Below are 15,060 nucleotides of genomic sequence, written 5' to 3'. Positions count from 1 at the left end.
TACCTTCTAATTCCATCCATATCATTGTAAATGGCAAGATTTCGTTTCTTTTGATGGCTGCGTAGTATTCCATTGTGTATATGGACCACATCTTCTTTATTTGACCAGTCTCATCTTTCAGCTCATCTTTCAGTTCTTTTTTCTTGTTGTTTTTCAGCATGGGTACTTTCCATGTCTGTCTTCCAGACCAGTGAACCATTCTGCATCCTCTAATCTCATTCATTTTCTGTGATGTAATTTTCATTATAGTTTTCATATTCATTATATGATGTAATTTTCTATCTCATTATTGAAGTTCTCAGTTTATCCACTCTTCTTTAAAGTCTAGTGAGTATCTTTATTACCATTACTGAATTCTTCATCAGGTAGGTTTTTTATCGCCATTTCTTTAGGTCTTTTTCTAAGGTTTTGTCTGATTCTGTGTTTATTTCTATGTATTAGGGTCCACCAGCTCCATCTTCTGGTCTTGAAAGTAGTAGCCTCCCATAAAATGCATCCTTTAGGGCCACAGTCCCCTCTGGTCACCAGAACCACGTGCTTCAAGGTTGTCCCCCGTGTGGCCTGCGTACCCCTCCTGTGCTGATGGGGCCCTCACTGCTGGGAGCATGCTGGGAGGTGGAGCCGACCCCCCTCCTTGGGCCAAGAGTCCCTCTGGAGGGTTGTCAGTTCCAGATGGGGACTCCCCCTGGGGTGTGGCAGGTGGGGGCTGCTTGGCAGGGCGGGGGGCCCTGCCAGGGCAGGGGAGGCAGTACCAGCAGGTTAGACGGAGAGTCCTGGAAGTGGTGCCTGGCAAGCCAGGTGGAAGGAAGGCAAGAACAGTGGTGCCCGCCAGCACTACCGTCCCCAGAGAAAGCTCCTGTGGATCCCCGCCCCTCCGGTACATGCCCTGAAACTCGTCAGCGAAGCTCCTTCACGTGTGCTCCAGGCACTTTTCAAACTGCTGTCTCTGCACCGGCCCTGGTGCCGAGTGACCTAGGGCACTAGCCCTTTCAGGGCAGTGGCTCGGTGTCCTCTAGCCCTTGCTCTCCTGGAAGGAGGCCCCACTTGTTTTCAAAGCTCCCAGGGTTAAACCTCGCTGGTTTTCAGAGCTACGCATTATGGGGGCTTCCTTCCTAGTGAAGGTCCTGAGTGCCGGGGCTGCCCCTGGGGCTTGATGCCCTCAGTCCTCAGAGACGAACTCTTCCCCTGTGCTCTCCCTCCCACTGGTGGGTCACGTGCCAGGAACCGGTTTCCTGCTCTGCCCTTCTCCGTGTGTCTTCTTCCCTCCATCCGTGGCCACGAAAGGGCTCTTCTGCTGGCCTCCAGTGGTTCTCAGGGTGAGTCTCCGTCTGTGTGGTGGATGCCTTGGTGTCCCTGGGAGGAGGTGAGCTCAGGGTCCCCCTACTCCACCGTCTTACCCCACTGTTCCGGGGCATTTGTGTTAGAGCCCGTCTGGCAGATCTGACTCGGGTCTTTTTCAGGGACCGATGCTGTTGAATTCTCTTTCCTTTCAGTGGGTCAGACTCTCCTGTTGCCTCTCCTGTCCTGACCACTGGACGTTCAGGTCTCATGATGTGGTGACTCTGGAAATCAGATTCTCCCCTTCCCCAGGGTTTGCTGTTTTGCTGTCCAAGTTCTTTGGGTTGTCGGCGGGCTGCCTCTGTGCCGAGGACCAGCCTGAGGTGTAAGCTGCTGTCTCCTCGGGTCTTGTCGGAGCCTTTCCTTGGGCACGCACAGCCCCTTCCTAATTCCCACCTCTGCAGCTGTTTCTGAATGTCCTAATGTGTGGCTCCCAAAAGGGGGCCAAGGGGGCCCTTGCCCTTTCAATGCCCTTGGCGTCGCTAGAGCTGGAGCCGGAGGGGTGACAGCGATGGCCGCCAGGCTCGATGTCGGCACCTGTGAGACGGGGAAGCCGCCGTCAGTGATCAGAGCGTAGACCCTGCTACTGGAGGATAGGTCCTTGCCCACTGGCGTCTGCGGGCTGTTCCAGAAACACGTGCACAGCTGCCTGCGGCGTGTGGCCGGGGGGCTGCGACCGTGCTGAGAGCTAGGAGAGACCCAGACTGACGACGTCCCCTGGACAGTTGCAGGCCTTCGGCAGACCCCACAGTCCCCAAAGAGTCCCATCAGACAGAGTCTGCCCCTGCGGTCGTTGCTTGGGTGGGGAGAGATTCCAGGTGCTCCCTGCGCTGCCCTCGTCCCAGCATCCAATCCGGCACTTTTAAATTTTCCATCTATTGTCAGTTCTCTTGACGGCAGTTTCTTATTTCTGCCTCTTAGCCTTTTGGTTATTTTGTTGGTTTCCTGTGGGTGGTTTTGGAGAGTTCCAGAGAGCTAACTGCAGGGAGGCAATGGGACTTGAACCCTTGGGGCCAGCTCAACAGATGCCAGGATTATTTGTGGACTCCGTGAAACAACTCAAAACGTGACCCCAGTATACCATCCTGGAGGTTGAGGCTTCCCCAAAAAGTGAGGTTTGGTGACACAAACTGGCACCCCGTAAGCAGGGGGTGAGCGCCGCAGGGAGTTAGCGGACAGACGGGACGGGATTGTGGCGCGCTTGTCTCAGCGCTCTACGGGGCCACGGGGCCTGTGCGGGAGCCGCCGCCGGGTCAGCAGCAGAGAGGCCGGCCCTGCCGGGTACGGGAGACCCCTGCGTGCAGGCATCCCAGTGCCCTGGAGGCTTCCCCACCCCTGTGGCCCCGTCCTGACCGCCCCCGTCCGCGTTGCAGAGGAGGCGGAGCACGGCAGCTTCGGGGCCGGCTCGCTGTCCCGCCGGAGGAAGGCGCTGGCGCTGCGCGAGGACGGCCCCCGCCGGCGCGCGCACCTGCACATCGGCCTGCCGCACGACTTCCGCCCCGTGTCGTCCATCATCGACGTGGACATCCTGCCCGAGACGCACCGCCGCGTGAGGCTGTACCGGCACGGCTGCCAGAAGCCGCTGGGCTTCTACATCCGCGACGGCACAAGCGTGCGCGTCGCCCCGCAGGGGCTGGAGAAGGTGCCGGGCATCTTCATCTCGCGCATGGTGCCGGGCGGCCTGGCCGAGAGCACGGGGCTGCTGGCCGTGGACGACGAGGTCCTGGAGGTGAACGGCATCGAGGTGGCCGGGAAGACGCTGGACCAGGTCACGGACATGATGATCGCCAACAGCCACAACCTCATCGTCACGGTCAAGCCGGCCAACCAGCGCAACAACGTGGTGCGCGGCAGCCGCGCGTCGGGCAGCTCGGGCCGCTCGTCGGACAGCGCGGCCAGTCGCCACAGCCTGCCCGCCGCCCCCGCGCTGCTGCCCCTGCAGCCGGACGACGCCGACAGCGACGACGAGCCCGACGTGGTGCTCGAGGGCGTCCTGGAGCCGCCGCGGCCGGCACTGCGGCCCCCGGTCAACGGCGCAGGCCCGGCGTCCGCGCGGGACAGCCCCGCGCACCGGCTGCTCAGCTCCCTGCGTGCCGACCCCCGCCACAGCCTGGCGCTGCCGCTGCCCCCGGGCGCCGTGGAGGAGCACGGCCCGGCCGTGACGCTGTAGGCCCCGGACGAGCTCGGGGCGCGCGTGGCCGCTGTGCTCCGGGGAGCGGGATCCCGACCCGAACCGCAGGCGGCGGCGCCTCTCCCGCAGCCCAGCGCAGTCCGGACCCCTGCGGAGAACCGACAAAGACTGTTTTCCTGCCGTTTCTCCGCAGACCACCGGAGGCTCACGCGCGCCCTCTGCCCCGCCAGGTGCGGGGCGCGGCTCCCCCTGGCCGCGCGCAGGAGGGGTTTCAGCGGAAGTTGTCGAGCGACTTTCATAAATGAAGCTTTAAAATCGCCTTTTTTAAAGAAGACCGAATCCGCGGTTTCCATGGGACTCTGCAGACACTGCCCGGAGGTCAGCCCCGCGCGCCCGGCGGGAGCGCAGCGGGGAGGCGAGCAGGCGGAGGCGGGTCTCACCCGGACGCTCGAGGCCCGGCCGAGGCGAGCGTTCCCCGCGCGCCCTTGTCTGCGAACCGGGGCAGAGCGCCCCAGCGTCCCCGGAGCAGGCCAGTGCGTGCGGATGCTCGCGGGCGGCCGGTGTCCAGCCTTGGCCCGAGCCAGCGCCGCGGGACGAAACGCTTGTGTGGCCTTTCCCTGCGCCCGACGGAGTCCGAGGCCGGCTGTGAGGTGCTGCCCGCGGGCAGGACGGACGCGCCCCCACGCGCCTCCAGCAGGCCCGGGAAACCGCGGTCGTCTGATGTACAGTTTCTGTTCTCTCTGTTTTTAAATAACAAGTCGCTTGGAACCTGATTTTTACGCAGATTAAATTGTCACTGCGCTTTGATCTCCAGCAATATTTATATATGTAGTAATTGTAAAGGTTTCTTCATTTGATCCCATTTTATATGAACTCTGTTTTGCTTGAGTCCGATGTCCAGGAAGAAACAGGACACTTTCACGTGCAGAACCAGGCTCTGGCCGAGTAAAGCTTTCCTGCGAGTAACGTATTTTTCTAGGAGCCTTTCCGGGCGGCGAGCGCAGCGGCTCCTTCTCTGGTCTGGCCTGCGCTGCTGCTCAGCAGCGACACTGTCCTGCCTCAGGACACTCAGGCCACCAACTGGAAAACAATCTCACCATCTTCGTTTTTGCTGAATCCATTAGATGTAAAAGCCAATTATTTTTCTTTTGGAAACTATTTATTGGGCAGAAATACTTTTTATTGAGTAGTTGTGGTCTGCCACGCCTATGTCTGATTTTGGTATTTGTGTGCTTTTGTTCCTAAACACGGGGAAGACCAAAGGTGCTCTCCCTTTGAGGTCTGGGATGAGAGCTCAGAAACACCTGGATTTATGGGCACCAGTGAACGTATGAGCGTCTTTTTCTGGCACCCAAGCAGTCAGAAGTGTTTTTGTGGTTTTGGTTGTTTTTGTTTTTTGTTTATTACTACAATAAGTATTATAGAACCAAAAACCTAATGCTAGTTACTATCACAATGAAATGTTCTTTTACTAAGTTATTGCTGGTTATCAAATATCTTGTTGAGTAATGGGATCTGTTCCAAGAAGGAAAATTATGTTTCTTACCATGTTTGAGCTAAGCAAATGTGAATAATTTTTTAAAGAAAAAAAAAGCCTCCTCTGAGACTTGGAGTCTGTTGTTCATAAGTTTAGGAGTTCTGAATTTCCTGGAAAAGCTGCTTGAGTGTATTTTTGTACCCATGTCTTCACTTCTGCCTTTTTCCTCTTAAATAAAAAAAAAAAAAACTATGATGTATTACACATTAAAATTTTCTTGGTTTTCTATATCAAAGAATAAAAACTTTTTCGTTGCATTTAATATTTTTCACTTGTGTTCTAAGTACTGAAGAGACTATCAGTGTTAGTGAGAGGAGAAACTTGCCCCTCAGAATGGAATTCCTCTCAGATTTACCAAGTGCCTGTCATGTGCCGTATTTTTTCACGTGATCATCACATGTGCTCCATGAGCCAAGTAGCATTACGGATGAGAAAATGAGTTCAAACAGGTGGTAGGTCATTCCAAATAACTAAATTATAATTGTATTTGATGGGAGATGGATGTGTCTTGGGTCTAGAAACTTAAGTCCTTTTGAAAAATGTTTCTAAATATTATCAGCTCTTCCTAAATACAACCAGGTTTGCAAAATTGCCATTCAAGCCTTTTCGCTCTGACGTCAGTAAACGTACAGTGCATAGCATCGGGATGTACTCGTTCGGTCACCAGACGCTATGGTGGTAGCAGCGAGCGCCAAGAATTCCGGGAAGAAATGTGCTTTCTACCGGCATTCATCAATTTAACCCTTTCAGTGCCTTCTCCAGTTTACAGTTGGGGAACCTCCAAAAGCTGGCCCGTCCCCCCACACATTCCGAGGAGATGGAGCTGCCCGTGTTGGGGGAGGGGATGCAGGGCTTGCCTGTGTGCAAGGCGCACAGCGCTGGGTGCACAGGGGGAGTGCAGGTCTCCCTGACCCATTAGTCCACATGGCCCACCCTGGGGCATACGGTACTGTCCAGAGGAGTCCACCTGGCAGCGGGTGATAAAGCCGTTCAGGAATCAGAAGTTAGGTAGCATCTTGCTGAATGACACAAAGTGGTCACACAGGGGGAGTGGGTCCCATGGCAAGCTGCAAAGGTACCTGAAAAGTACTGATTGTTTAAAAATCCAGTTGAGCTAAAGTCTGAGACAAGTCTTCCAAAGAAGGCCGTTATGTTATTTTCATGTTCCCATCAAATGTTGTTTGAAAGCTCTGATGCACCTCTGGGGTCCTTATTTCCAAGATGACCAAGAAAAGGAGGCATCGCTGTCATGCTCGAAAGGGCCAGGGCTGCACGTGCTCTCCCTGCGGCACGAGCCGCACCCGAGGACGCGGAAGGAAGTTGGGCGCTGTCGGCAGGGTTCTGGGCCGAGCAGGTGCTCCCAGCCCCGGGAGCCCGCACTGCTGTGGGGGCCTGCGCCACAGTGAGGTGGTCAGCCCCGCCCCCAAGCACTGAAGGCCCAAATTTCCACCTGAAGATGCACCACACAGCCCCACCGAAGCCCACGCAAGGAGCGAGGTCCTCGGGGACTGAAGGAAACGTGCTCTCTTCCCCACCATGCTCTACCCTCCGTCCTGACCCTAATGTCTGATTCCCAGGTGTCCTAAGTATTCCTCATTCCAGAAGACGCCCTAAGCCAATATACAAATTCTTTTTCCCTTTTTCCATCTCATCTCTCCTCACCTTGTTTTCTTCTCCTTTATCCTCATAAAAAGAGAACTTCCGGGGACTGAGAACTTTTCGTTACTGAACCACATTCCCAAGGAGTGGAATAAAGTCTAATTATGTTAATAAAAAGCAAACAAATGATTCAACATTGGTCTCTCCAGCCCAGGAAATGACTGTCATCTTCTAAATTCCCTTCCCCAGGGAGATTTGAAAGTGAACATATTATTTCTTGACCCAAACCCTCTTGGTCTCAAGCTAACCATCCAGGGCAGTAAGGGACCCCTCATGGCTCTCATGGCCGAGCCAAATCCGGTCACTCACTCCTATGTGGCTGAGACAAACACAAGGCTTTTTGACTCAAAGTTCACATCCCTGCACTGCACAGAACTGACAGGGTACCCTAGAAAAAGTCTACCCGACACCCGATTTCTCCAGGGCCTCTAGGTGTTCGGCGGGAGCCTGGGGACACCATGAGAAATCAGAGCCACGTACAGAGCTCACATCAAGTATCTTCATGTACCAAACCAAAATCTCCACTCTCGGAGCCTGTTTGTGGCCCCTCGTCTTCTAGGGTACCCGTCCCAGTACTCCAGAAGCGTGACTCACAGACACACAATTCCTGAGGAGAGACAGCTGTGTAGACATCCACATGGGTCGGCACTGAAACAGTGTTAGGCAGTGTGGACACACAGAGCACAAGATGTGGGCTGGAACCAGCTGTCTGGGAATGGGGCCGCAGACTTTTCCTTTCCGACTCTTTGAGGTTTTCAGAAAAATGCAAGCAATCCATTCTGAAGTCAGAAAAAATACAGAATCTCTCACTTTAAAAAAAAAGAAAAGAAAAGAAACAAAATGAAGCAAATGAGAATCGTCGATAAATCCTAGGGCTGCAGTATGCTTAGAGGACCATGAGTGCTCTCCTTTGAAGCCTCTAAGAGGCTCCTGGGAGACAGTGGGATTGTCTGGGGTTTTTTTAAACCTTTTCTTCTGATTATAAATATGTATATATATATATGCCCATTCTGGAAAATCTGAAAAATAGCACGTACATAAAGAAGAAAACCACCCACAGTAATCCCAGCAGACAAAATCAGGCTGGTGTTTAAGGTGCTTCCTTGGAAGGTGGAGAGATAACTCAAGAGATGCTAGATAAATGAGAGACTACGCAGCACGTTGCATCTGACTTTTTCCTGAAGCAATAAAAATTGTTCCAAGGCAGTATTTTTAATAGCTGCAAAATAGGAACAACACCTAAGTTAAGTTGGCCATTTTCCTGGTAGATACTACATTACTGACAGACCTTAAATTACAAAAAAGTATGTAAGCTTAATACACAAATTTTAGATTGGGTTTCTGATTATTTCCTTAGGCAGGTTGCTAGAAATGAAATCACTGTGTCAAAGGTTATGAAGAGGGCGCCTGGGAGGCTCAGTCGGCCAGGTGACTGCCTTCAGCTCAGGTCATGATCGCGATCCTGAGAAGGAGCCCCACAGAGGGCTCCCTGCTTTGGGGACCCTGCTTCTCCCTTTCCCTCTGTCTCTCCCCCATTTGTGCACTTTCTCTCTTTCTCTCAAATAAACTCTTTTTTTAAAAGTGGGGGGGGGGATAAGAACACTTTTGAAGTTAAAAAAAAAAACCTCACAGAAAAATTGCAGCAAAATAGCTGAAGAGTAAACTGCCGTGTAAACCCTCCTAGAGAACGTGGAAGGTGGCTTCTGTCTTCATGCTCTCCCTCTGCGCCAGACCCGTGTACACCCTCCTAGAGAACGTGGAAGGTGGCTTCTGTCTTCATGCTCTCCCTCTGCCATGCTCCAGGGTGCCACCGTCTCTAGAGGGGAGCTCTTACACAGCCCTGGCACCCCAGTTCTTCCATCTGGTGTCCCAGTTTTTATGGCTGCCACCCTGGGACACCCCCATGAATTACTGGCTCTGGCGGTCAGGGGCTTGCATTCCTGGGTCCCACGGAGCCATAACAGAGACAGTTCTCGGTACGCTGCCACACCCAGGGCCCTACAGGCAGGACTGGCACACCCCGAGTCTCTCTGTAGAAGAGGCCTTTCTGCTTGTCCTGGAGCTTCAGCCTTAGGGCAAGCTTCAGGCTTGCCACTCGTCTAGAAGCTACAGAGGTGCCCTCAGGGAACAGGCCAGGAGACCTCCAGATCACCTGTTCTGGTGGCCAGCAGGGCTTATGTTTGTGGCCCCCATGGGACTGTACAGATTTGTATACTTTAAAAGCTGTTGCCTGAGTGTCTGGCTTCCAGTCAACCTGGATCTAGGTGCTGACTGAGATCTCACCCACTGGGACAAGGATGGGCCTTGGCACACCCTCATCAACTTGGAGCCATGAAAATAGGCTGCATGGATAATCACAAGGTTCTAGACACAACAAAGAACTAGGGCGAGTTTGAATGATAATGTTCATTTCCCACAGAAGGCCACTCCTCAGAACTGAGACAGATGGCTGTTTCATCTAATACATAGAAACACGTGGAGAGAATCAAGGAAATTGAGGAAACAGAGGAATATATTCCCAAAAAAAGAACAAGATAACACCTCAGAAAATAACCTTAATGAAATTGAGACAGGTGGTGAACCTGATGAAGAGTCAAAGTAATGCTCACGAAGATGCTCACCAAACTTGAGAGAAGTGTGATGAACACAGTGAGAAGTCAACAAAGATAGAAAAAAATATTAAAAAGTACCAAACAGAAGTCACAAGCTAAGAATAAAGTAACTGAACATAAAAATACGTTGTCTGGGTTCAACAGTAGACTAGCTGAAGCAGAAGAAAGGATCAGTGAACTCAAGCACAGGGCAGTGGAGCTCACCCAATCACAGCAACAAAAAGAAAAAAGAATGAAAAAAGTGAAGACAGGTTAAGGGACATAAAGGATAACATCAGTGGAATAACAGTCACATGATAGGGCTCCCAGAAGGTGGAGAGAGAGATTATGGGGCACGAAATTATTTGAAGCAATAGTGGCTGAAAACTCTCCTAAACTGGGGAAGGAAACACATCCAGGCCGAGTCTAGAGAGCTCCAAATAAGACAAACGCAAGGAGACCAACACTGAGGTACTGAGACACATTATAATTAAAATGTCAAAAGTTAAAGACAGAATCGTTAAAGCAGCAAGAGAAAACTTGTTATATACAAGGGAACCTCCACAAGACTATCAGCAGATTTGCAGTAAAAATTTTGCAGGTCAAAGGCGGTGACACACATATTCAAAATACTGAAAGAAAAAACTCCCAACCAAGATTACTCTACCCAGCAAAATTGTCATTCAGAATTGAAGATAAGACAGAGTTTTCCAGACAGCAAAAAAACTAAAGGTGTCATCACCACTAAACCATCCTTACATGAAATGTTAAAGGGACTATATTTTTAAGCTTAAAAGAAAGGGTGCTCGTTAATAACAAGTATATGAAAGTATAAAATTCAGTGGTAAAGGTAAATATATCGTAATGGTAGTTAATCACTTATAGCTGGTATGAAGATAAGAAGACAAAAGTAGTGGAAATGCCTGTGTGACTCAGTTAGTTAAGCATCTGCCTTTGGCTCAAGTCATGATCCTGGGGTCCTGGGATTGAGCCCCACATCAGGGAGCCAGCTTTTCCCTCTCCCACCTCCCGCTCATGCTATCTCTCGCTCTCCCTCTCAAATAAATAAAATTATTTCAAAGAAACCAAAAATAGTAAAAAGTACTATAACTACAGTAATTAAAGAATACACAAGATAAAAAGATGTAAAATGTGACATCAAAAACATAAAATGTGAAAAAGATTCATGATCATCTTAATGGAATGAAGGTAAGAAAATTAAGTTTTAAAGGTTTTTAAAAAACATAAAATGTGGTAGGGACTAAATATGTACAGCTTTAGAACATGTGTAAACAAATTATTTTCAACTTAAATTGTTATAAATGTAGGTTGCTATATGTAAGCTTCATGGTAACCACAAAGCAAAGACATGTAATAGAGAAAGAGAAAGGAATCTAAACATACCACTCCAGAAAAAAATCATCAAATCACAAAGAGAGAAAGAGAAGAATAAACAGGAACAACAAAACCACCAGAAAACAATTAACAAAATGCTGTAAGTACATACCTATAGATAAATACTTTCACTGTAAATGCACTAAATTCTCCAATCAAAAGACATAGAGTGGCTGAATTCAAAAAAATTCCACTTGACAGAAATGTGGGTCCAAGTGCAACACAAGTCACACACGAGAAGGTTTACAGGAGCCATTGCTAATGGTCCAAAACCCAAAGCACAAATGCTCATCAACAGTAGAACGGACAAATAATTTTATACATCTATGTATCTATATTTTACATATATTTATATGTAAATGTATAAGAATAATATATTCTTACGATGGGAATTTTTACAGGAGTGAAAACCAACCACAGCTATGTACTGCAACACAGATAAATCTCCAACCATAATGTTGAACAAAAAGAGCTAAACACAAGGAAACGTACTGAATTATTCCATTTACACGAGGGTCAGCAGCACTCATTGATGATGTTTGGAGGCAGAACAGTAAAATCACTGAGGAGAAGGGTGGGGAGAGTGTCTGGGAGGCAGCATGAGGACTTCTGGGGGCTCGTGTTCTCTTTCTTGTTCTTGGTGTATTCATTTTGTAAAGAATCCACTGCACTGTGCGTTTGTGACTTATGTACTTTTCTGTATTTGAGTTCTACTTCAATGAACAGATTAAAAGTCATTTTAATGGTTAAAAACCCAACATCTATTCAGCGGCACCTGGGTGGCTCAGTGGATTAAGCCGCTGCCTTCGGCTCAGGTCATGATCCCAGGGTCCTGGGATTGAGCCCCACATCGGGCTCTCTGCTTGGCAGGGAGCCTGCTTCCTCCTCTCTCTCTCTCTGCCTGCCTCTCTGCCTACTTGTGATCTCTATCTGTCAAATAAATAAATAAAATCTTTTAAAAAAAGAAAAAACCCAACATCTATTCATACGCTACCTATAAGAGACTCACATCAGATGTAAGGACACACACAGGCTGAAAATGAAGGGATGGAGTAATGCAAATGGAAATCAAAAGAAAGCTCGGGTAGCTATACCTATATCAGAAAAAAGTAGATTTTCCCAGTGCCTAGGTGGCTCAGTCAGTTAAGCATCTGCCTTTGGCTCAGGTCCCAGGTGTCCTGGGATCCAGCCCTATGTCAGGTTCCCTGTTCAGTGAGAAGTCTGTTTTCCCACTCTCCCCCTGCCCCGTCCCCTCCCACTTGTGCTCTCTCTCAAATAAATAAGTAAATAAATAGATATTTTTAAAAAATAAAAAACGGACTTTAAAGCACACTAATGAGCAACAAAGAAGAGCACGACGTAATGATAAAGGAGTCAATCTATAAAAGACTATGTTTGTAAATACTTATGCACCCAACATAAAGGCTCCTAAATATATAACACAAATATTAACAGACTTAAAGGGAGAAATAGTAAAGCAAGAATAGTAGAGATATTTAATACCAAACTTTAATCAATGACTAGATCATCCAGACAGAAAATCAAATAAGGAAACATCAGTCTTAGATGAAAATTAGACCAGAAGGATTTAACAGATCTATATGAAACATTCCATCTGAAAGCAGCAAAATACACATTCTTCACATATCTTTTCTGACCACAGTGGTACAAAGCTAGCAATCAATCACAAAATGAAACCAGAAAATCCACAAATGCTACTGAATAACCTCACAGTCAGTGAAGAAATCAACAACTTGAGACAAATGAAAACGGAAAGACAACATACCAAAATTTATAGGGTGCAGCAAAAGCAGTTCATTGCAAGATATGCCTGCCTCAAGAAACAAGAAACATCTCAGACAACCTAACTCTACACCTCAAGGAACTAGAAAAAGAACAAACAAACTTAGTAGAACTTAGTAGAAGGAAGGAAAGTACAAAGATCAGTGCAGAGATCAATGAAATAGACTAAAAAGACAATAGAAAAGATCAATGAAACTGAGAACTGGATATTTGAAAAGATAAATTTGACCAACCTTTAGCTAGACTCCCCCAAGAAAAAGAGAGAGGGCTCAAGTAAATGAAATCAGAAATAGGAAGAGTTAAGATGGCCAAGGATTGAGGGGACCTAAGCTTGTCTTTTCCCTCAAACATACCTAGATAGTTATCAAATCGTTCTGAACACCCGAGAAACCAATCTGAAAGAATAAAACCTGCAAGTCTACCGTTAGAAAAGCAACCACATTCTGGAAGGTAGCGGTGCAGAGCTGAACTGGGGGAGATGGAGCTGTGGATACAGAAGCACGGAGGGGCCTGCTTATGGAGGCTACGGGGAAGTGCAACACACAAAAGCAGAACTTTTAGATGTCTACTACAGTGGGGCCCAAGCCTGGCTTAAAGGTACTCAGCTGGCGAAGTGGGGCAGAATCTCAGGTGTGACAGCACGGTCTCGGGATCCCCAGGGTTGCAAGAACGGGTGATGCCTAAGTGCCACACTGTCTCCAGGCACAGGTGCAGGGAAGCCACTGAGAGCAGTGGATCTAGGAGGGGCTTTCTCTTCTGTTTTGCCATAAAGTATGAACCACTGCACAGTCATGTGACCACTTTTTCTGGGACTCCCCAGCAAATGGCAAAAGCACACCAAGATACGCTCTACCCCCGGAGGAACAGCAGGGGTCCTCACCAGGAGAGTCCCTCAAATTTGCGTTTTTGAAAGTCGTGTGCCTGAGATTTAAAAAAGTTCAGACAAGGCAGGGTGAATGCAGGGTTCTGATGGAAACCAGGGACACAGAGTGATTGGCTGCTCTTCTGTGAGGGCTCACTGAAGAGTGGAGGGGGTGCGTTTTCAGCTCCAAGGCTAAAGGACAGGCACAGCCATATTCATCCCACCCACCCATGCTGAAAGCCTTCAGTGAGCAAAACACTGCCACCTAGTAGAAACTGGAGCCATGTACACCAAGGCCTGGCTCTCTGTGCCCTGGCGGCACATTTCTACTAGGGCAAGTCCACCTGAGAATCCGCTCAGCGGGCCCCAGCCCCAGAAGACCAGCACAAACAACTAGCTCGACCAAGTTTGCTGATCATAGAGTGCTGCAAAGCTTCAGCTCTAGAGGAAATAGGATCTAGCTTCCCTTTTACCTTTTTTTTTTTCATTTTTTTCTTATTCAATTTTTCTTATTTTTCATTAATCTTATTTAATTTTTACATATAGTTTATTTTTTATTTTCATTTTATTCTTTTATGTTGGGACCTAGATTCTTTTTTTTTAAGATTTTATTTATTCTGGAGAGAGAGAATGCAAGCGAGGGGAGGGGCAGAGAGAGAGGATTTCAAGCAGGCTCCATGCTGCACATGGAGCCTGATACAGGGCTCAGTCCCACAACCCTGAGATCATGACCTGAGCCAAAATCAAGAGTTGGATGCTTAACCGACTGAGCCACCCAGGTGCCCCTGGGATCTAGATTCTTTTAACAAGACCAAAATACACCCAGGATCCAGGGTTTTTTGTCTTGTGGTTTGTGGTTTTTTTCTTTCTTCTTTTCTTTTCTGGACAAAATGACATGACACAGAAATTCACCCCAAAAGAAATAACAGGAAGTAGAACTCAGTAGGAATCCCAGACAAACAAAAACTAAAGGAGATTTCCCACCAAACCAGCCCTGCAATAAATTTTAAGGAGAACTCTGAGTGGAGAAAAAAAGACCAAGAGCAACAAAGACTACAAAGGACCAGACAGCATCAAAAAGAAACACCAATTCTACAGGTAACACAATGGCACTAAATTCATATATTTCAACAATCACTCTGAATATAAATGGACAAATACTCCAATCAAAAGACATAGGGTATCAGAATGGATTAAAAAAAAACAAGATCCATCTATATGCTGCCTACAAGAGACTCATTTTAGACCTAAAAACACCTGAAGATTGAAATTGAGTGGATGGAGAGCCATCTGCCATGCTAATGGACATCCAAAGAAAGCCATACCTATATCCAGCAAACTAGATTTTATTGTTTACTGTTAATATTTATTTATTTGTTTATTTAGAGAGAGAGAGCACACAAAAGGGAAGGAGCAGAGGGGAACAGAGAGAAAGAACCCCAAACAGACTCCACATCAAGCACAGAGCAGGATACAGGGCTCAGTCCCATGACACTGAGATCACAACATGAGCCAAAATCAACAGTCAGATACTTAACCAACTAAGCCAGCCAGGTGCCCCGAGGCAAGCTAGACTTTATTTTTTTTTTAATATTTTATTTTTTTGACAGAGAGGTCACAAGGAGGCAGAGAGGGGGAAGCAGGCACCCTGCTGAGCAGAGAGTCCGATATGGGGCTCGATCCCAGGACTCTGAGATCATGACCTGAGCCGAAGGCAGAGGCTTAACCCACTGAGCCACCCAGG

At 48.3% G+C, this 15,060-nt stretch overlaps 2 protein-coding genes across 2 annotated transcripts in view; one reads left to right on the top strand and one right to left on the bottom strand.

Moving 5' to 3' along the window:
• The window catches only part of PARD6G (par-6 family cell polarity regulator gamma), a 73,507-nt gene extending 68,101 nt beyond the window's left edge, over positions 1-5,406 (top strand). The window contains exon 3 of the mRNA XM_046026008.1: positions 2,712-5,406. Coding sequence (XP_045881964.1) covers positions 2,712-3,508 — 797 coding nt within the window. The 3' untranslated portion in view covers positions 3,509-5,406. The remainder of the gene's footprint in view (positions 1-2,711) is intronic.
• LOC123954657 overlaps positions 1-15,060 on the bottom strand; it is a 73,352-nt gene that overhangs the window by 27,832 nt on the left and 30,460 nt on the right. The window contains exon 3 of the mRNA XM_046026007.1: positions 7,260-7,474. Within this exon, the coding sequence (XP_045881963.1) occupies positions 7,260-7,474 (215 nt within the window). The remainder of the gene's footprint in view (positions 1-7,259; positions 7,475-15,060) is intronic.

This window comes from Meles meles, chromosome 12, assembly GCF_922984935.1.
Source record: "Meles meles chromosome 12, mMelMel3.1 paternal haplotype, whole genome shotgun sequence".
Taxonomy (NCBI): Eukaryota; Metazoa; Chordata; class Mammalia; order Carnivora; family Mustelidae; genus Meles; species Meles meles.
Note: the sequence above shows the minus strand (reverse complement) of the source record. Positions and strands in the feature narration are given on the sequence as shown.